At 58.7% G+C, this 21,146-nt stretch overlaps 1 protein-coding gene across 5 annotated transcripts in view; it reads left to right on the top strand.

Annotated features, from left to right (window-relative positions):
• KCNQ1 (potassium voltage-gated channel subfamily Q member 1) overlaps positions 1–21,146 on the top strand; it is a 389,965-nt gene continuing 368,819 nt past the window's right edge. For all 5 annotated transcript variants that reach the window (XM_003798368.3, XM_023518338.1, XM_023518339.1 and 2 more), the window contains exon 1: positions 1–486. In XM_003798368.3, the coding sequence (XP_003798416.1) occupies positions 98–486 (389 nt within the window). In that variant the 5' untranslated portion in view covers positions 1–97. The remainder of the gene's footprint in view (positions 487–21,146) is intronic.

Here is a 21,146-nt window from a genome sequence, read left to right as displayed (position 1 = left end):
CGGCCCCCCGCGGCGGGGCTGGCAGCAGAGGCCACCCGCACTGTGCCCAGGCGCTTGCCTTCACTGCACCTCCTGGTGCCGCCGGCCCTGCCTCGCTATGGCTGCGGCCTCCTCCCCGCCCAGAGCCGAGAGGAAGCGCTGGGGTTGGGGCCGCCTGCCGGGCGCGCGGCGGGGCAGCGTGGGCCTGGCCAAGAAGTGCCCCTTCTCGCTGGAGCTGGCGGAGGGTGGCCCGCCGGGCGGAGCGCTGTACGCGCCCATCGCGCCCCCCGGCGCCCCGGGGCCCGCATCTCCCGTGTCCCCGGCCGCACCCGCGGCGCCCCCCGCCGCTGCAGACCTTGGCCCACGGCCACCGGTGAGCCTGGACCCGCGCTTCTCCGTCTACAGCGCACGCCGCCCGCTGCTGGCGCGCACTCACATCCAGGGCCGCGTCTACAACTTCCTCGAGCGCCCCACCGGCTGGAAGTGCTTCGTCTACCACTTCGCTGTGTGAGTGTCCCAAGGCAGCGAAGGCACTGGCTGGCGGGGAAGCCCTGTCCCTCTCCAGCCACCTGCCCCACCCTAGTGGCAACTGGGGGAGCAGGAGAGGGAAGGACGGTTTTAATGGGGAAAAGCAGAAAGGAGAGTTTGTGTCTTTCCCCTTGAAGTTCAGGGACACTGCTGTGACTGCAGGTGGGAAGCTCCTCAGAGGCCTGCCCAGGCACGTGTGTGGGGAAGGGGAAGCAGCTGGGAAAGGGGTGTCCAGAGCCCAGAAGCCGCTCCCCTCCTCCCTGCAGAGACACTCCAGGTGTTAATCCTCCTGGGGCAATGACCAGTGCTCACCCTTGGCGCAGTACAGAGAATTCCCCAAGGTCGATGGGGACACAATACTTAGAAGCCCCCTGCTGCTGGGACCAAGCCATCTCAGACCTTTGGGCCATCTCAGACCCTGGGGCCTCTGCCTCATGTGGGGGCAGGATGGTGCAGGCAGTGGGTCCCTGCAGGGCCAGTACCACGTGGAGCTGGTACCACCGGCCCGTGTTAAGTGAACCAAGATTGCAAAAACCTGAGTTGATGCAGAGACTGGAGGGTCTTGGGGAGGAGCTGGGGCACACCTGCAGCCCCCATCAGAGGCAGCTGTGCACCCAGGTGGCTCCAATTCCCAGCACGTGCTGGAGTGGGGCAGGGACACGGAACGTTACCTGGGAGGTTCAGTGTTCTTGCTGCTTGTCTGGACCTCTCCCCTGCAAGGGGTAGCTGGTGATGCAGAGGACATACAGGAGTTCTGTCCACTCCTGCTGGTACCTGCCACCATCCCCTCCCAGGGAGCAGCCAGAGCCAGGACCTGTCTGACTTGAAGTATCATCTCAGGTGAGGGGTGGGGTAGTGGTCCCAGGGTCACTCTCCTCCTTGCTGAGAGAGGCAGGGCCTTTCAGGGAGAGCAAGTCTCAGGGATAACTGTCCCCAAAGACATGGTTGGACCATTGTTTTAGAGACTTTTGCACCCAACTCCCCAACCTCTGACTCCTGAGGTACCAAAGGGTGCCTGAGGTGTGGCTGGCTTTGGGAGGGAAGGTTCTGCCCGCACCAGGAACAGCTCTTCTTGGGATGTGGGAGATGTCCATGTGCAGTGACCTGTGAGTCTGATGCCAGTGCAGGCATCCAGCAAACCCCAGGCTGTGGGGGCTGCTCCAACGGGTCACCTGTCTCCTCACATTGGCCTGCTGGGCCCCACACTCCCTAGGTGCCTGGGAACAGGCGACCCCACAGCTTGATATGTGAGAAGGCCCCATTCAGAGGCCTCGCTGTCCAGAAGCCCCATGTCCTGAGCACTTGGGGCCGTGGCAAGCATCCCTGCAGTCCTGGCTGGCTGTAGCGCCTCTTGGAGGAAGAGGGCCTGCCGCGCCCAGAGGAAGTCCTTGCTTACTCTGTGTTTTCTTCCTGATTCTGATTGTTTAGCTCTCGGAAGTTTGCTCAGCAGAGTCTGCCTTTGCCCAGCCTCCTGGGGCGGGCAGGGGCAGCTTCTAGGGTCAGGGGACAGGGAGCCAGGAAAGGGAAGCATCTGTGAGAGGCTATGTAGCCTTGGGCCAGTCCTTTCCAGCTCTGGGCCCTGTCTCTTTAGGAGGTACACCCAGCCCTAGGACATCTGAGGTGTAGAGGAATCCCAACTCCCTCACGTGAGGGGGGTGCTGGAGGTGGAACCTGGCTTGACAGGACTTGTGGCTTGTCTGGGACTGGGGGAGGCCTCCCTTACCCCAGCAGAGGTCTCCAGCAGATTGGCAGGGCCCTGAATACTTCAAATTGGCCAATCTCTTGAGGGAAAACTAGCCCTAGACTGGCATTGCAGAGTGGCCAGAGCCAGGGTAGATGGCACAGTCCAGCCCTAGTGTCACTGTATCTGAGGTGGTGCCACATCAGAGCTGTCTTTGGTAAGGCAGACTATGGAATGAGAGGGATTATGGCTTCTGGGCCCAAGGAGGACAAGTCAGGGTGTGAGTGTACAGGGTGTCAGGGGGAAACTGGTCCCTGCCGGTGCTGCAGGGCTGGGACACACTCTCCCATGTGTGACTGGGGAAGAAAGCCTAGTATCCTGCCTCTCCCCGGGAACCCCTGAGGCATCTCTTCCTGTGTTCCTCTGGCCTTCCTAGCTGGCCGGGGTCAGAGAGCAGGACATAGCATCTGGGCCGTGGCCCTTGCCTGAATGGGCTTCCTGCCTGCCCCCACTTCCCCCAGTCCTCTTTGGTCACACTTTGTGTTCCCACTATGACAGCCCCACCATATCTGGGGGCATGGGGGTCTTGGCAGCCCCTGTTGGCCACAGGGGTCTCAGCTACCTGCTACTGGAGCTGTGAGTGTCCTATGCCACCAACCGTGGTTGCCGAGGTGCTTTGAGATGTGCTCATGTCTGGGAAAAGGAACTTGGGTAGGGGCTCGGCCCCCTGCACCCCAGCTCGGTTCAGCACCTCCTGTCCCTGCCTGCCTGCCCACGGCCTTGGCTCTTCCCGTTTCCTGAGGCCTCTCTGGTGGCTTTTGGCGGCGCCCTCTCCGTGTTAATCATTGATGGAGCTAGAAGTGGAGCCTGGTGGCTTATTGGGCCGATGCCATCCAGAAGCGGAGGCCAAGTGGAGGCCAGTTCTCAGTCTGCATCGCCGACTCTGCTCCCAGGCTCTGGCCTCACAGTGTGAAGTGGCTATGGGGCAGTTGTGCTACAGCGGGTAGGGGTTGGGATACAGCAGGGAGAGCAGGGCTGTCTGGCCTGTTTGGCCTCCTGCTCTCCTGCCCTCTGTCCTCTCTAAGGCCCCTCCAACATTCCTTAGCCCAGGGTCCCCTTTCCACAGCCAGCTTCTCTGGGGCCTGTCCCTTATTCTCATCTCCTGGCTGGCTGGAGTCCCCTCATCCCCACCACAGACCCTGCCTGTAGTCCCTAGATCCACTTCTGCCTACATACTGAGTGGCTGACCCCATGACTGGCACAGCAGGGGGCTGTGGGGGGCAATGTGAAGGGGGAGGGAGTTAGTTCAGATGGCAGCATAGCTCAGAGTCCCAGGAGAAGGGCCTCCCCAGCCTGCTCTGAGGACTGGTCAGGATGGTACTGGGGACGTGAACCCCTGCAGGCAATCTGGGCAGCACTCAGGGTGGACGTGGACGTGAGATGGAGCTTCACATCTGAGCATTGCCTGGTGGCTGGGTCACCCTGGCCAGGCTTCCAAGCTCTCTGAGTCTGTACCTTGCCCCTACTGCAGGCTTGGGTGCTGCCAAGGGCGGGTGAAGGAACACAAGGGTTCCCTTGGCTTTGGGTCTGAGGAGGGTCCTGTTGGGGCATTACTGGTGCTTCCACTGAGTGGGAGGGGTCGGGGTACTTAGGCCCCTAGCTGTCAAGGGCACAGGGGGGTGGGCCATTTTGCCCAGGAGAGGTGATGACAATAGTCACAATGGAGTCCACATACATCCACTCTGGGTTAAGTTGTGTCCCTCAAAAGATAGAGTGTCCTAACTCCCTGTACCTCAATATGATGGTATTTGGAGGTAGGGTCTCTATAGAGCCGTTTATGTTAAGGTGAAGTCACTAGGGTGGGTCCTAGTCCAGTCTGACCAGTGTCCTTATAAGAAGAGATCAGGACATAGATACACACAGGGACGCCCATGTACAGGCAGTCATCCGCCAGCTAAGCAGAAACCAGCCCTGCGACGCCCAGCCTCTAGGGATGAGAGCCAGGAAGCATCTGTGAGCTGTGAGGGTGCCCCTGAGTCAGTTTCTGGCTGCGCTGCCTGGCAGGGCCACCCTGTATGAGGGCTGGAGCCCCAGAAGCTGTTGTGCCCACTGTAGTGACTTCTGTCACATCCTGCCTGCCTTGGGGCACATCCAGCACAGGGACAGGGGACAGCAGCTCCAAGTCCAAAGCACAGAACTGGAGATGGCCACGTGGGGCTGAGCAGGTGGGAGCAGCTGAGGCGGGCAGGAGTGCCCACCCACGGGTGCCAGGGTGACAGGGTGGACTCAGCCGCACCGGGGATGCAGCGCTCCCGTTTCTAAAGGTGTTGGTGCCAGAATCCTGTTGTTGCCACAGAAGCTGGTGTCTGAGTTTGTCTTCCTGTGCTGCGTGACCCAGAGCTGCTTGGATGAGCTCTCAGGGTGCTGACCCCACAGGTGCAGGGTGCCTAGGAACTCCAGGTTGCACTCCTAGTAGCCAGGGTGCCCACATGCAGATTCTGATCTCGAGTCCCTTCTCAGCCCTGGGCAGGCCCCCCATCCCCACCTGGGAATGGACCCAGACAAGCCCCACTGTGCTTTCCAGCCCTGACATTCCAAATAGCCCCTGGGTCCCAAGGCACTTTGTGGCAACTCAAGACCCTGCCCACAGGGGAGGATAATGAGGTGGGGACAGCCTTGCTGCAGGCTTCCTGGGTTGCTGGCCTGGGAGGAACCAAGGGGGCATATGCCCAAGGACGTGGGTGTGTGGCTGGTCTTAGATGCCACAGAAAAGCTTCCAGAAGCCCAGCTTCCATTACTGAAGGGAAGAATGAGGAGGTGACCGGCACCACCTTAGTCTGTTTTGACCCCCACCCTGAGGATTTGGTTACAGGGGTGAGCGCAGCAGGGTCAGGCTTCACTCTGTGAGGAGGCTAGTATGGGATCCGTGTCTCTGATGGGTCACGCTGGCACCCAGCTCTCCTTGACAGGACTCTGCTTGTGCCTGAAGGCACATCTCCCTGCTGCTTTCTGGTGAGCAGTTGTCCCTCCACGGCCCCACTGGGCCCTACGATCTCATGAAGGGCAAGGCCTCGTTGGCTGTCAAGGGGACTGAGGAGCCAGCTGGTCACTGGAGATGCCACACAGATATCAGTGGTTTCTGGACACATGATGAGACTAGCCACACCATGCTGTGTCTCCTGCTGGCCCCTCTTCTGAGCCTGTGTGTGCGGGCTGGCTGCAGGAGGGTGCCAGGGCAGAGGGGCAGCTGTGAGGGATGGAGATTGCTGATGCCACTGCCCTGGCCAAGCGAAGACTGTTTACTGAGTGCTGGAAACTGTGGGACTCAGAATAGGTCACCTTCCCGGGCCACACCGCAGTGCCCCCAGCTGCTCCCCGACATGTCTGCCTGGCAACCAAGCTGGAATCCAGACTCAGGACCCCCTCTCCCCTCTGGGCAGAGCTGTCAGCCCTCTGCAGCTGGGCTGTGGAGTAGTGGATGTTGTGGCTGTCCTGGCAGAAGAGGAGAGAAATCCTCCAAAGGGGGTAGGGGGAGCTGCCTCCTCAGTGCCGTGTAAAGCCCAGGCGGAGCCTAGCCTGGTGCTGCCGTAGCCTGGCTTTCAGACCTGGCCCTGCTGTCCTGGGGGTCAGGAGACTAACCTGCCAGGGCCTTTCATGGGCTGCTTCCTCTGCCCAGGGCTCCAGGCCACCTCCTCCAAAAAGGCTTTCCATATTGCCCCAGGCAGAGTGATGCCTTCTTTACCCCTCTCTAGTGCTTGGAGCCCTGATGGCACTAGTGTGGGCTGGTCTCAGTGCTCCTGGACATTTGAGGGTTGGTGTGGGCAGTCAGCAAGGACCTGTCTCACTCCTCTGGAGAGGTCACCTGGTGTACAGGCTCTGAACCCTGGCGGCTCCTCACCTTCCTCCTGTCTTGCCCGCTACAAGCCCTACAGTGGTGGTCAGGCCTGCAACCCGGCACCCACAAGTCCTGGATAGGCTGGCCTGCCGACACCTGCCGCCTACTTCATCCTGCAGCATTCCTGTGCTTGGGAAAGCAGTGGGCAGAAGCCCCAGGGACTTACTCACTTCCCTGGTGGGAGAGTCCTGCTCCTATTTTTACTCATTGACTTACAAATGGGGATATCTGAGTTGCCTGACAGATAACGAAACTGAGGTCCGGCCCCGTTGCTCCCGCCACACCTGGCAAGCTTCTCCGCTTCTGGCTGGAAGCCCTCAGGATGCTGTAGCCTCCAGGACAGTGACACCTGTTTCTGGCTTCAGGCCCAATGTGTACCCATGGGCACCCCTGTGCTCTCCTGGCCCTGCCCCCAGTCTGCACATGGTGCCCTCTGCTGCCTCTGGGATGCACCTCTGAGGGCTACCCCATCCCACCCGCAAACACTTGTCTTGCCCCTGTGTCTTGGCAGTGGGTGTGCTGCCAGCTGCCCCCACCCATAGGGCGCAGGTCATGGGGCATAGGGGCTCTGGGCCTCCCCTCTGAGTCTGCCCAAACCGCACTCTTAGGCAAACCGGAAGGACGCTTTGGACAGCTCTGCACAGCCTCTTCCTGCTGAATTTGCTCTGATTCAAGAAACAGGAACCAAAGGAACGATGTGAGTGGTTTGACAGACCCATTCATCACCTCACATACTCGGACAAACCCACGTGTGTCAGGGGAGATGACAGGGGACCTGAAGACGCTGTTCACAGGAAAAGTGACCACAAGTGGCCCTTCACTCCTGGCCAGAGAAACGCAGATGAAAACTTTGCCAAAGCCCTTCCAGATTGGCAGAAATCCCAAAGCGTTTGCTGGTGGGCACACAGGGTGTCCAACACCACGAGGAGGGGGTATGGTAACATTTAGCGTGGATGTGTTGACCTCTGACGTGGCACCCTGCTTTCTGGAATCTCTCTCGAAGGTCCTGGCAGAAGCAGGAAGAGACACAACATGGGGCTGTGTGTAGGTGGGGAGACTGGTGGGCGTGGTTGCACGGGGAATATTTTGCAGCTGTCTCCCAGTGCCACTGAGGTTGTGGACCTGGCACTGAGCATGGACGCTGCCAACCCCTCCAAAACAGATACCGTGGGCCTCGGACGGAGCCTGGGAATCACACAACCCATGATGTTTCCTTGCCCAGGTGAATGAATGAGTGGATCTGACCAAACCCAAGTCTATTGAAAATACTGGGCCCTGAGGAATACACTAAGTGACACCACAGAGCCACCTGCAAAGTCCCAGTTGTGGGGCACTTTCCAGGCAAATGGCCTGATTTCTTCAGTTACTGAAATACCAAAAGATAAAAGATAAACAGTGGCTGGGGTGGGGGTCAGAGGTGGACAGAGTCTAAGAATCACACACCCACGGCCTTCCTTAGGTCCTGAGCAAACTGAAGACTGCAGTTATGGTTTAGCCACATGATCCTGTGGCTTGTCACAGCCCGTGCCTCATCCGCTAGGGTGTGTGCTGCTACCTCCTTATTCCTGAGGCTGTCTGCCCAGTCCGGATGGTTGCGGGCTGTGGGGGTCCTTCTGTGAATGGCAGCCCAGCAACCATGTCTGTAGACTGCATCCCCCAAGGTGGGGGCCTGTCGGCACAGCCCCCTTGCCACAGAGTCATGCAGAGACCAGGCAGGCCTCCACCAGGGGGATCAGGGACAGAGCGAACAGGTGCGTTCAGATTCCAGCCAGCCCTTCTCTCATCCCTCCTGGTGGAGCTTCTCTCCGTGGGGCTTGGAGCTGGAGCAGCCCAGTCTGTCTGATGTGACAAGAATCCACGGGTGTCTGAGACAGCCTTTGTTTCTTCAGGGGTTTTTCTGGGTCATTCCCTATCTTCCACTCCCTCCACAGGGTGTGGGTCATGGCACTGGCAAGGCTGATTTCTTCTAGCCAGCCAGGCCCAGGGATGAGTCTGCTTCTGTGGATCCAGGGTGGCCTGCTGACCACCTGGCTGAGGCTGCTGCCTCCTCAGACCACTCTGGAAGCCACCTTGCCGCCTCCTGCCACCAGAAAGTTCCTATTATGGGGAAAGGGCTGGATTTTTGCTTGTGGCCCCAGCGGGAGATGGTTGGCAACTCAGGCTGAGGGGTTCACTTCCCCTTAAAGCCACTCTGCTCTCCACAGGCAGCTCAGGTCACAGACTGGGTCAGAGGACTGGTTTAGCAAGAATCAGTTAATTTTTTTTTCTTCTTATGCGTGGGAACCTGCAGGCCAGAAAAGGTATGTGGTTTGTTTAAGCCGCACCACAGGTCTTTCAGTCTTTCTGGGTTTAGTGTCTGATGTGAACAACACATTTTCCTTTAAGTGCTCGGGCCCAGCCCAGCGTGCACCTCAAAGCTGAGAGTTCCCTTAAAACAGATGGGCTGCAGGGTGCTGGCCCAAAGGGAGACCCTCTCCTGAGGCATGTCAGGGTCCCACCCTCTTAGGGGCTGTGGGCAGCAGAGGCCCAGGGACAAGTGAGAGGCCCCAGATCCCCACCTGCGGGCGGCTGAGCTGGGAGCATGACTCTGGGCCAGGGCGAGTGGGCAGGTGGGCTGGGCAGGGTGGCTGCAGGTGCAGTGTGGGCTTTGCTGGGTTGGCAGGTGCGGCGCCTGCCTCCCTGGGTCTTTTTCAGGGGCTCTCTGGTTGGTGTGGGGCAGTGGTGCCCTGTGGAAGGAGGATGTGTACAAGCCCCCCAGTAACCCTGAGGGCAGGTGGTGTTTGTGTGGGTGCCAGCCCTGCTTCCAGCTGGAGGCTCCAGACCCCTCTCCTCTGGGCTTCCTCTCCTCCAGACCCCCTGCAGTCTCCTTCCCACACCATCTGTTCTTCCTTCCCAGGGTCCTCAGGACTGTGCTTTGGCCCATGCCCTTGTGCAGAGGAGTCCCAGGCACCTGGATGTCAGCCCAGCTGTATCTAGATCCAAAAGTTTGCATGTGACCCTGTGCTGAATGTCCTGTGCCCATTACTGGGGGACACCAGGACTCAGCAGCAATGGGACTGGATGAGGGAGCCCCTGTTTTGGGAGGCCTGTGGCCAGGGATGTGCCTGAGTGCTCTGAGACCCTCAGTGTGAGAAGAGAGACAGGCACCTCTTGGCGGAAGGGTACTTCGCTCCCAGGACTGGGGTGCCATGTGCAGGGAGTCTTTGCGGCAGGCCCATTCACTGACGGGCACAGCCAGGGGCCCATCCTGTGGGGGGAGACCCCGTCCTGCACCAGTGCCCCCATCCTGTGGGTGTGCTGCTGCAGGCTCTGGGCTTTCAGGGGGTGCCCAGGAGTCAGAGGGACTTCACCTTCCCCACCTCCACTGGGTGCAGGTGGCAGTCTGTGAGCTAACTGGGTGGGGAATGCCTGAGATGGGCTCGGCGCTTGGATTGGTGACCTATCTAGTGTGATCATGCGTGGACAGCTCGGCCTGTGTGTGTGACTGTCCGTAGGCCTCGTGAGCCTGCCACCTTACTGTGCAATGCCCTGTATATCTTTGGCCTCAGAAAGGAGTGGTTTCTAGGTTGACACGGAGATGAGCCACCTCCCAGCAGATCTCCATGCCAGTCAATTTTGTTCCTAAAGTGGCCTCTGTGGCCTCGTTTTGCTGTGGACCCTGAGTATAGAGGCATGAATGCCACGCTGGCTAGGGTGGGTTGACCCTGGAGTGGGGGCCGGGGGCATACTCCCTGTTGCCTTTGTCCCTGCTAGCTCCCGTGGCACAGGGCTGTCAGAGGCCCCAGGGGAGGCCATGCCTTTGGGAGTGGCAAGCATGTGCCAGGAGGGCAGCATGGCCCTGGTTGTGGCTGCCTTTGTTCATGTGGCGCCTGCCCCTACCCACGAGCATTAGCATCTGGGTTTTAGGAATCTGAGGCCTGTGGCTGCCGCAGAATGTGAGAAGGCTCTCTTGCTGTCTGTGGCTGGGCCTGACAGGTAGGAAAATTGGGGGCAGAGGGAGAAACTGGGGTGCACGGGTCGCCTTTCTGCCATCCTGAGAGGAAGGCTCCAGGACAGCTGTGGGCAGCCTGGCCCAGCATGGCTGCGGAGCACTGCGGCTTTATCTGCTGTCCCTCATTCCACCCTCCTATGCATTCTGGCCTGACTGAGCCAAGGTCTGAGGCTCAGCAGGGGAAGGTCAGAGTCTTCTCCGTCCTGGGAAGAGACCTAGCCCTGTGGTGTCTTTCTAGGGTTCATAAGTGACTCGAAGCTTTTCCCAGGCTGAGGGTGTCTGTGCAGACATGTGTCTTACAGAGCACTGTGGGAACCTCCTAACAGCAAGCCCTGTTTGTGTGGGTGTCGAGTAGGTCTCCATGGCTGTTCCTGAGGCTGGCCAGCCACTGCAAGGACCTGAGTATGGATATGGATGAGGGCAGGGTAGCCCTTTGGGTTGGTGTCCAGGCTCTCGTCTTACTTGCCTCCTCCCCGGTCAGGTCTCCCTGAGCCTCGTACCTGCTTGGGGGCTCTGGTGCTTGCTAAAATGTGCTGTCTCCTTGACACATGGTGGGAGCCTTGAGAATGGTGGGTACCACCTCGCTGGGGTCTGGGTGGCAGCTGTCAGACCCCACCGTGTCCTATCAGAGCCCACCCACTACCGAGCAGTGTGCCAATGTGCTCTTCTGCTGTATCCTGTGGTCACCTCCCACTGCTGCATGCCCTGGCCCTGCTCTTAAGTGGGTGCTGCTTAGGTGAGCCCCCCCTGTGACTCACACAGCCTGGGGGCAGAGGGTGAGTGGGACATGGGGACCTGGATGGCCAGGACAGCAGCTCAGGGAGAGCCAGAGGTGCAGGGGCTAGTTTTGAGGAACAGAAAGGAGCCCTTCCCTGGTGGCCAGGAATGCTGGGACCACAGCTGGGCCCTAGCCTGGCCTGAGCCTCCCAGGTTGGTGGGTGGAGCCGATGCTGTAGGAGGGGGACCACCCTGGGGACCTCTTGGGGTGTCCCTGTCATGGGGATATGGTGAGTGAGAAATGGGGGATGGGCAGATTCTGGGGCACTTGGAAAGAGTGGGCAATAGGGACACTGTGCTCTGTTCCTGGCTTCATCCTGAGCTATTGTGTGACTTTGGGTGGCCGGGTGACCTTCCCATGTCCCTGGTAAGTCTAATTCCTACCTACCTGAGGGCGGGGACAGAGACAGGAACACAAAAGGCCTTTGACAAGCCCTGCCAGACCCACAAGGTGGAGGCTGTTTTCTGCTGGGGATATGTTTGCCCCCTCTGTCCCCTGGACTGGGCCTGTTCAAGGTCCCTGTGCAGTCCTAGGGGAGGCATGGTACCTCCTGGGTGAGCACTGGAATGTTCTGGCTGTCCTTAGCACAAGCAAGGAGTGGGGCTGGGCGCCCTGGGGGCCTGTGGCCTCCCTGGCCAGTCCCCAGGGCAGGCTCCACCCCTGGAGCTCTTATCGAGGACCTCTGGCAGACTGCCTGCCACCTCAAAGTCACACCGCTCAGGGTGTCCTCACAGTCTAGACTGTTCCGGCGGACAGGGTGGCTGCCACTTGTGGGCATGTGCAATGCCCAGTGCTGAGCTAAGCTGGACACACACTAGCTGGGGAGCTCTGTGGTCCCCATCTGTTCACCTCAAGTCTCAGAGAAGGACATGCCACTGCACAGGGTACCCCTAAATGTTGCCACCAGTGTATTGAGGGGGTGGTCCTGAGACTGGATGGCCTGGCCCTGGGTATAACCCAGTGATGCCACGGTTCCTGTGGGTACCCACACAGCTCGGAATTAATTGGTAGATGGGTCACGGAAGGTTTTCCAGGAGTGAGTGACCCTCAGCGGGCTTCTTGCCCTGCATAGTCGCTGTCCAGAGCTGGGCTTGGTTTGATGGATGACTGGCCTCGTCCCTACCAGGTGGCACCTGGAAAAATGGACATCAACTCTCAAGTCAGATGCAGGAGGGTGGGACCAGGACCTTGGGGAATACCCTGGGACAACTAGAATGTGGCCTCCGTGTCACCAACACGGGAAGGCAGTGCTCACTACCGCAGATGGCAGCTGTGAACAGTCGGCCAGGTGCTTCTCTCTGGCTCAAACCCGCGGGTGTCCAGGGGCGGCAAGGTCCAGAGAGAAGATGCCAGGCATTCACTGTGGTCACCCTGGGTGTGGTTATGGGCTTTAATCTGTTTATTTTTGTTTAAGTGAATTTTCTAATTAAAGAGTATGTTGCTTTTTAAGTACTAAAAGGTTATTTTAGTTATAATATGTAAGCGACAAGAGGCCTGGAAGAGGAGTCTGGAGCCCTCGAGTGTCCCGGCATCATGGGCTGAGAGCTCTGGTGTGCTGAGTGTGAGGGGAGGAGATGGGTGGGGCAGGTGCCCATGGCCCTGGGGGATGTGGCCTCCAGGGCTCCTGGTTCTGGGCACTGTCCCCGCTGTCCCCATGTTGGCCCCTGGAAAGGGCCAAGTTTGCAGGTACTGTCTGTGTGGAGTGTGTATGGGGGTGGGGGGCAGGGCCACAGAGTAGGGGGTCCAAGCTTGTCTCCAGAAGCCATGGTCACACCATCATGTCGGATAGTCCGGGCAAGGTGGACCCTGACCCCCTGCTGACCCCCAACAGATGGGCCAGGGCTGTGTGGGCCCTTATGGAGGTGGTGCCTGTGGTATGAGGAGCTAGAGTCCCAGGGGCTTCACCCTCCTCCCTGTTGGAGGGGGGGTGGTAGCGGCATTCTTGTGTGGTATCCAGGACTGGCGGCTCCACAGATAACCGCGTGCTCAGAAAGGAGCGAGGCATGTCCCTGGGGACCTGGGGACCTGGATGCTAGGCTTACAGTAGTCTTTATTCCCTCTTATCCAAGTGGCCAGCCTGGGAGCCTGGTCTCCTGTCTGAGTGTTGGCCCAGAGCCCCCTCTGTAGCCAGCAGCTCTTGGGCAGTGCTCTGTGCCAGCAGTCTAGCTGTGTGGCCTGAGGCCAGCCAGGGACAGAGTGGTCACCAAACCGCAGCCCCCAAGGCTGGGACACCTATGGGTGTGTCACTTCTGCAGCTTGTCCAAGTAGGGTTGAAGCCCAAGAGTGGCAGACACCTGCTCAGGGCCATTGCTGGGGGCAAAGCCATTCTGCACCCTATCAGAGGACTTCCCAGCCAGTGCCCTGAGTGGCTCTGAGCAACCCCACCCCGGGCCCCGTCTGAGACCCTGCTCTCACCAAGTACACGCAAGAGCTCACTGGGAGTGGGGCTGCTGCTGGGGAGTGGAGGGACAGCTCTTCCTGCCTGTGGCCAGAGCAGGCTTGTCCTCAGGCCTGGGTAGGACAGTATGGAGCTGGGAGGCTATAGCCCCTTGTGGAGTTGGGAGGTGGGGAATGGAATGTGGGGTGGCAGGGAGGGAGGGGACGGGTGGCTATAGCTCTACCTTTCCCAGTGAGCACCCTGGGGAGCATCCCACGAGGCCTTCGTGGAAAGCCTGGGTGTGCCCTGGGCAGTGGCTACATGTGCCGGGCTGGGAGCAGCAATGGCAGGGATAGGTCTATCCTCAGGCCTGGAAGTGCCAGCTGTGCTCCTGGGAACCTAGAAGGTTCTCCTTGGCCTGGCAGCCCACAGCAGAGCTGTACCAGGTAGCTCTGGATTGGGGTGGTTCCTGGTAGCACCTGCCAGGAGGTGACCTGGCCGAGGAGCTTGGCTGCTGCCTCAGGCTATCTCCTAGTAGTCTGTGTCCTCCAGTGGTGGGCACTGGGTGCAGCCAGGACCTGCCCATCCACAGCTTGCCCTGGGTGACTCAGGGACATATTTGAGTCCCCCTGAGGCCTCTGCCCAGGATATGTCATCGGGAGGCTGTGACCAAGTTGCCCCATTTTATAGCTGGGGAATCTGAGGCCCAGAGCAAACACAGGGCCTCCAAAGGGGCAGGTAACACCTTGGCTGAGGTCCTGCCTGGACAAGTGCTTGGTGGGGAGTCACCAGCGGCTCCCCCTCCTAAGAAGTAACAGCCAGGGGAACCAGGATGCTAGGTCCTCCCTCGTGGGCTGGGGTGAGGGGCTGGCCAGTGTTACTGGTTGTGACAGCCACAGCCTTCCTGCCCCCTTGGCTTGTCCAGCAGCAGGAGTCAGGAGGGCCCAGTGGACATCTGCCCAGCCTCGGAGCTGGGGCCTGATGCTAGCCTGGCCCAGGGGAATGCAGCACCCAGCAGGCCAGAAGCCCTTTGGGGAGCTGGCCAGCCTTGGGCAGAATGACAGCTTTCCTGTCCTTATAGGGGTGTGGGTGCTGGGCCAGGCAGTCCAGCTGGTGGAACTTATGCTCTAGGCCTCAGTCATAGTTTCAGTTTACAGAGCAGCATCTCTGCCCTTCAGCTCTGTTGCAGGGACTGTCTTGTACCTCAGAGGACACTGAGCCGCACCCTTGGCCTTGAGTCATCCTCCCCCTGATCATGACAATGAGAATGTCCCCAGACAGGGCCCAGGGGCCCTGGAGGCAGAGTCATCACCTGAGAAGCCTGCTTCCTGGTGATCTTTGGGAGGATTTGAGAGGCACATGCATGGCAGGTTTCAGAGCACAGGGCAGGGAGACGGGTGAGGTCAGTGTAGGGTGTCCCTGTGGGCAGCTCTGCTGGAGGGCAGGTGCCACCATGTGGGGAGAGCCATTGGTCTGACAGATGAGGCCTGGGTCAAAGGCAGTTCTGCTGGTCAGCCTGTCCCCCCAGCTCCTCATGGCTCCAGCCATCCTGTGCCCACCGCCGTGTAGTTCTCCTCTGCCTGTGGTCCTGCGACATCCTGGGGTTGTACCTTATTTTCCTAATCCTTATAGTTCCTTCTGGATCCCTGCTGCTCCCTGTGGTTGGTGCTCTGAAGTAGTGCTGGAATGAACCCAGGGAAGGCCCTTAGCGCTTTTGGAGGAACAGAGATGGGGTAGAGACAGAACACCCAGGTTCTCTTAACCCTATGGGACAGCTGACCATAGGTTGTGTGGTCCCTGCACCTAGCCTGAGATTCTGGTGTGCCCAGAGAAGACCTCAGGGCCCTGTGCAGATGGCATCCAGGGCCCTTGGCTCACTGGAGTGGGGTCTGTGAATCCATGCTGAGGTGCAGGAGTGACTTAGGCAGGCCTCAGCCTTCCCTACACCCCCAGGGGCTGGCATGTACCTTCAGCCAGCTCCGTCCTGTCTGGCCTTGGTCTTCTCAGGCCTGCTTGGGCTCCAGCCCTTTTTGTGGCTGGTGTTTAGGGTCTCCAGTTTGGAGTGACTTAGGGTCCTGCTCAGCTGAGCCTTTGCCTCACAGGCATGCCGGCCACTCACCTGGGGGGACCATCCTGTGCCCCTGGCTGCTTCTGTGGACCAGCCTCCACCTGAGTCCATTCCACCCTGGCCTGGCCTCCTGCTGAGGATGCATTCTTATGCCAGCCTAGACCCCGTGCCCACCTGCCCCTTGGCCACCAGTCTACAGGCCCAGACCATCTCCAGGGGTCCTGTCTGCTCTGGACAGGGCAGGAAGTAACCTGGAGATGAGGGGTCCAAACTGTGGCTGGAGAAGGCATAGGGTCAAAAGGCCCTGGGGCATGGCTTCAGGGCAGCAGCTGCTGTGAGGGAGTCTGGGCTTATTCCTAGGCTTCTCAGGGCCCCCCAGGTAGGGACAGAGCCGTGGCTGCTGTTGTAGTGCCTTGGTGTCTGACTAGGAGGGGGCTGCCCAAGAGGGCAGGGCTGGCTCCGACAGTGTCTCCCCCTCCCTTTCATCTTTGGAGGTGGAGGCAGCTGTCCCCTCTTCCCTGGTCAGCTGGGGTGGGGGAGGCTGGTCTCCTGACTCTGCACAGGCTTTTGCAGAGGATGTGGTATGGCCGAGAGGGTCAGCTGAGAAGCCACTGGGGACAGATACAGCCTCAGGATGTGGCCCAGAACCAACATTCTGGGTACATTGAGCTGCACGGGCCGTTGAGATTGTATCTGGGTGTGGCGGGGGGCGGGGGGAGGCTGGGGAGCTAGGGTTGGGGAACGGCCACTTCTAGGTGCCCCTGCACGGGACAGACTGCTGTCCACTGGGCCTAGTGCAAGTGAGGTGAGGAACACCCACCCCTGCCTGGAGCCCCTGCCCTCTGTCAGGGCACATGCAGAGACCTGGCCCCACGGGTGCTGGAGTTTCTGTTCTCCCTCGTCTGAGAGCCTTCAGAGACTGTTAGTGACATGCTTAGCCCAGGCCTGGGACAGAGTTAGCACCTGGAAATCACTCGATCCCGCCAGGCCATCAAGCCTCCTCCTCGGGCAATTTTTTTCAGAAGCAGCTTTATAGAGGAGTGATGGCATGCTATGAATTGTGTCTGCTCACAAGGACAATGCAACTCGCCCTGATGTTTGCAGACACATGTGACCCCATCAGAGAGTGGACATACCCACCCCCGCAGCCCTGCACCGCCTCTGGGAGGGTAGAGGGGTTTGCACATTATAGAATTCTGTATACACGGAACCACATGGCCATCTGGCTGCTCGCCCAGCCATTGCTTTGCAAGTCCTCTCTGCTGTGTGTCAGTGGCCACTTTCAGTGGCTGAGCTGTGCCTGTGTACAGGGGGCCCATTTACTTATCTGGACATCTGCCAATGGGCATTTGGGCTGGATCTGGTTTGGGCTCTTAGAGATGAAGCCGCTAGGCATGTTTCTGTCCTAGTCTCTGCAAACAAATGCTTTCACTTCTCTTGGGTAAGTACCCGGGAGTGGCACGGCTGGGTCACATATGAGGTGTAGATTTCATTTTCCAGGACACTGCCAAGAAGTGGCTATGTCATTTTGCAGCCACTAGGCACGAGTGTCACAGTCCTTCCACCTTTTTGCCAGGACTTGGTGTTGTCAGTTTTTAAATTTTAGCCAATCTAGTGGTGTGCCAGGGAGCTCACTGTGTCTTTTGTGTCCCCTTCCCGTGACTAACGATGTAGAGCTTGTCACTTGCTTATTTCCTTTCCATTTATCCTCTTGGGTGAAGCCTCTGTTGAAGCCCTTTGTTGGTTAAGGAGACGAGGGCTGTTGGTTTTCCTACGGGGGACTCAAGCGTTCCTCCTCGCATTCTTTATCTCGCCCTTGACCACGCTCTGGACTGAGTCCCTCCCCAGATGCGGGCTGTGCGGCGACTTCCCCAGTCTGCGGCTCTTCCTTTCATCCTCTCATCAGTGTCTTGCAAAGAGCAGAGGGTTTTATTTTGATGATGTCCCATTTATCAGTTTGCTCTTTCATGGGTTGTATTTTTGCTATTGTATATAGGAAATCTCTGCCAGGCCAAAGCCTTGCGTTTGCTTCTCACCGTTTCCCAGGGTTGGGTTTCATGCTGAGGTCCACAGTCCTCTCCCAGGTAGTTTCTGCATCAGCTATGAGCATGGCCGAATCACCTCTGCCTGAGGGATCCTCCCAGCCCCAGCAGCACTGGCTGGGAAGGCCCCCATCCCCTGCCATCAGCCCTCCCCGTCATCTGTCTCTGAGTCTCCCAGCAACTCCTTGTGATCTCATCTATAGCTGGACCCAGCGATCCAGCACTTGAAGCAGTGAGCCTGTGTGGCTCCAGGATCCCCAGCCTTTCTCTGTGTTCTGCAAGTGGGGATGGGCAGGGCTGTCCCCAAAATGCTGCTGCTTCTCCCTGTCACCCTCCCCCCTGCCTATAGTGCATGTCCCACCCCTGCCCAGTTGTTTGCAGCACTGTCAGTGATTCTGGAGACTCTGATTCTGAGTCCTGCCTGTCTACCTGCTGGGACAAAAGCCAGGTCACAGCACCAGGCCCCAGCATGTGGAGGGCCCCAGGGATCTGGAACTAGTTTCTAGCATAGCAGCATTGTAGCTGCTTGCGTGGACGCGGTCTACATGAGTGTGAGCGTGGATATGTGTGTCCCTTACTCCCAGGACAGAGCTGTGAGGGGCTGCAGAACTTGTGGCTGGTCTGTTCATCTTGGGGTGAGACATCTGCTCCAGAGAACAGAGGAAGGCTGTGGCCCCAGCTGCTTGTGGTCTCTGTCCCTGAGGGGACAGAGGGGGAGGAGTGTCTGAGTCTCTGAGCACTGGATGGGGACCCAAGGGGTGGGTACTTGTTGGTACCCTTGTCAGGCCCAGAGGTGGGCGCAGCCATCACTCAGGGCTCCACCTGAGCAGACACTTGCTCCACACTCTCCACATGTGGGAGCCTGGGACAGCCATGTCCTCCCTTCCAAGACAGAGGGCTAATGCCAGGAATGGGACCTATTGGGGCCCTCAGCAGGCAGGAGGCATGGTGGGCCCAGGGCTCCAGATCAGTGGTCCATGTGTTCCCCTGCCCAGGGCCCTTTTGTATCCTGCCCTCGGCACAGGTGCTTCTCACTAAGAGGCTCATTTTGGGAGCCAAGCTGGGGAAACTGTCAGGAAGGGGTGGGTGGGAGCCTGGGTCTTGGGAATGAGTGGGGTTCTCAGGGCCTGGTTCTTCCCCTACACGGTTCTGCTGTCTTCTTTTCTCCTGGTGGTGACCACCAGTGACTCACATGGCACCTGGGGCTACAGGTTCTCTCAAAGCAAGAGAGAAACATGGTTTGCCTGGGGCAGGTGCCTGCCTGGGCCATGGAGACCACGAGGGGAGCCAGGCTCCCGTGGCCTCTGTGCCTGACAGGCAGTGCCCTGGCCACGGTGGATGTGCACACCCAGCCCTGTAGAGAACTTCCCACCCTACAGCTGAGCAAACCAGGGCTCAGTGGCTGCCAGTTCCCAGGTGGCCATTGGTAGCAGGTGTACCCAGTATTGAGGCCATCAGGGCAGTTTGCCCAGCACAGGTGCCCGGCGTGCCCTCAGGGAGGGGTGGGCGGCCACCCAGGTCTCTGAAACATTCACGACTCGATGCAGCATCCAGGGCTCTTTCACCGCCCAGACAAAAGGCCTCTGCGTCAGAGTACAGCACACTGCGTGGGAGCCTGGGCGAAGGGCTTGGGCCCAAGGCACTGAGGGTGCAGCCTGGCCAGGCCTGCTGAGTATCCTGCTGGAAGGATTTGAGTTTAGGGAGAGGGTGTTTGTGGCCAGGGTGGACTATTGTGGATGGTGACAGTGGAGTGGCCCTGCCATGGGGGGCCCTGGCCCAGGCACTTTAATCAGACCTGCCCATAGAAACCTCGTCACAGCCCTACTCTGCCTCACCTACCCATAGGGAAACTGAGGCATAGGTACACAGCTAATGCGGGGCAGAATTGGATGGGACCCTGTGCATTTGACTTTGGAGTCTACCTGGGCACGTGTACCCATGTGTTTTATTGCAGCAAAATATGCATCACATAAAACTTGCCATTTTAACCATTTTGTAAAAGGCCACTTCTGTGGTCCTTGGTTTATTCACAGCAGTGCAGCCATCACTTCTTTCTAATTCCTGAATGTGTCCATCACCTAGAAAGGAAGCCCGTGCACCTGTTAGCAGCCACTCCCCGGAATCCCTACCCCTGGCCCTGACAACCCTAAATCTCCTATCTCTGTGGATGTATCTGCTCCAGACCTTTATCACACACATGGAGTCAGAGAGGACGTGTCCATCTGCCCTGGACCTTCATCACGCACACGGAGTCAGAGAGGACGTGTCTGTTTGCCCTGGACCTTCATCACGCACACAGAGTCAGAGAGGACGTGTCTGTCTGCCCTGGACCTTCATCACACACACGGAGTCAGAGAGGACGTGTCTGTTTGCCCCCGACCTTCATCACACACACAGACTCAGAGAGGACACGTCTGTTTGCCCTGGACCTTGATCATGCACACAGAGTCAGGGAGGACACATCTGTTTGCCCTGGACCTTCATCACGCACACAGAGTCAGAGAGGACACGTCTGTTTGCCCTGGACCTTCATCATGCACACGGAGTCAGAGAGGATGTGTCTGTCTGCCCTGGACCTTAATCACGCGCACGGAGTCAGAGAGGATGTGTCTGTCTGCCCTGGACCTTCATCACACACACGGAGTCAGAGAGGACGTGTCTGTCTGCCCTGGACCTTCATCACGCACACGGAGTCAGAGAGGACGTGTCTGTCTGCCCTGGACCTTAATCACACGCACGGAATCAGAGAGGACGTGTCTGTCTGCCCCATACCTTCATACCACACACAGACTCAGAGAGGACACGTCTCTTTGCCCTGGACCTTGATCACGCACACAGAGTCAGGACATGTCTGTCTGCCCTGGAACTCGATCACCCACACGGAGTCAGAGAGGACTTGTCTGTCTGCCCTGGACCTTGATCTCACACACACAGAGTCAGAGAGGACATGTCTGTTTGCCCTGGACCGTGATCACGCACACAGAGTCAGAGAGGACGTGTCTGTCTGCCCTGGACCTTGATCTCACACACACAGAGTCAGAGAGGACACGTCTGTTTGCCCTGGACCTTCATCATACACACGGAGTCAGGGAGGATGTGTCTATCTGCCCTGGACCTTCATCATGCACACGGAGTCAGAGAGGACGTGTCTGTTTGCCCTGGACCTTGATCACGCACACGGAGTCAGAGAGGACACATCTGTTTGCCCTGGACCTTCATCACGCACACAGAGTCAGAGAGGACACGTCTGTTTGCCCTGGACCTTCATCACACACACGGAGTCAGAGAGGACACGTCTGTTTGCCCTGGACCTTGATCACGCACACGGAGTCAGAGAGGACGTGTCTGTCTGCCCTGGACCTTCATCACGCACACAGAGTCGGGGAGGACGTGTCTGTCTGCCCAGGACCTTGATCACGCACATGGAGTCAGGGAGGATGTGTCTGTCTGCCCCGGACCTTCATCACACACACAGACTCAGAGAGGACACGTCTGTTTTCCCTGGACCTTCATCACGGACACAGAGTCAGAGAGGACACGTCTGTCTGCCCTGGACCTTGATCACGCGCACGGAGTCAGAGAGGATGTGTCTGTCTGCCCTGGACCTTCATCATGCACATGGAGTCAGAGAGGACATGTCTGTCTGCCCTGGACCTTCATCATGCACATGGAGTCAGGGAGGACACGTCTGTTTGCCCCGGACCTTCATCACGCACACAGAGTCGGGGAGGACGTATCTGTCTGCCCAGGACCTTGATCACGCACATGGAGTCAGGGAGGATGTGTCTGTCTGCCCTGGACCTTCAT

Source organism: Otolemur garnettii, unplaced genomic scaffold (genome assembly GCF_000181295.1).
Source record: "Otolemur garnettii isolate 467f Iridium unplaced genomic scaffold, OtoGar3 scaffold00134, whole genome shotgun sequence".
NCBI classification, from domain to species: domain Eukaryota; kingdom Metazoa; phylum Chordata; class Mammalia; order Primates; family Galagidae; genus Otolemur; species Otolemur garnettii.
This window is presented reverse-complemented; position numbering and strand designations above follow the sequence as displayed.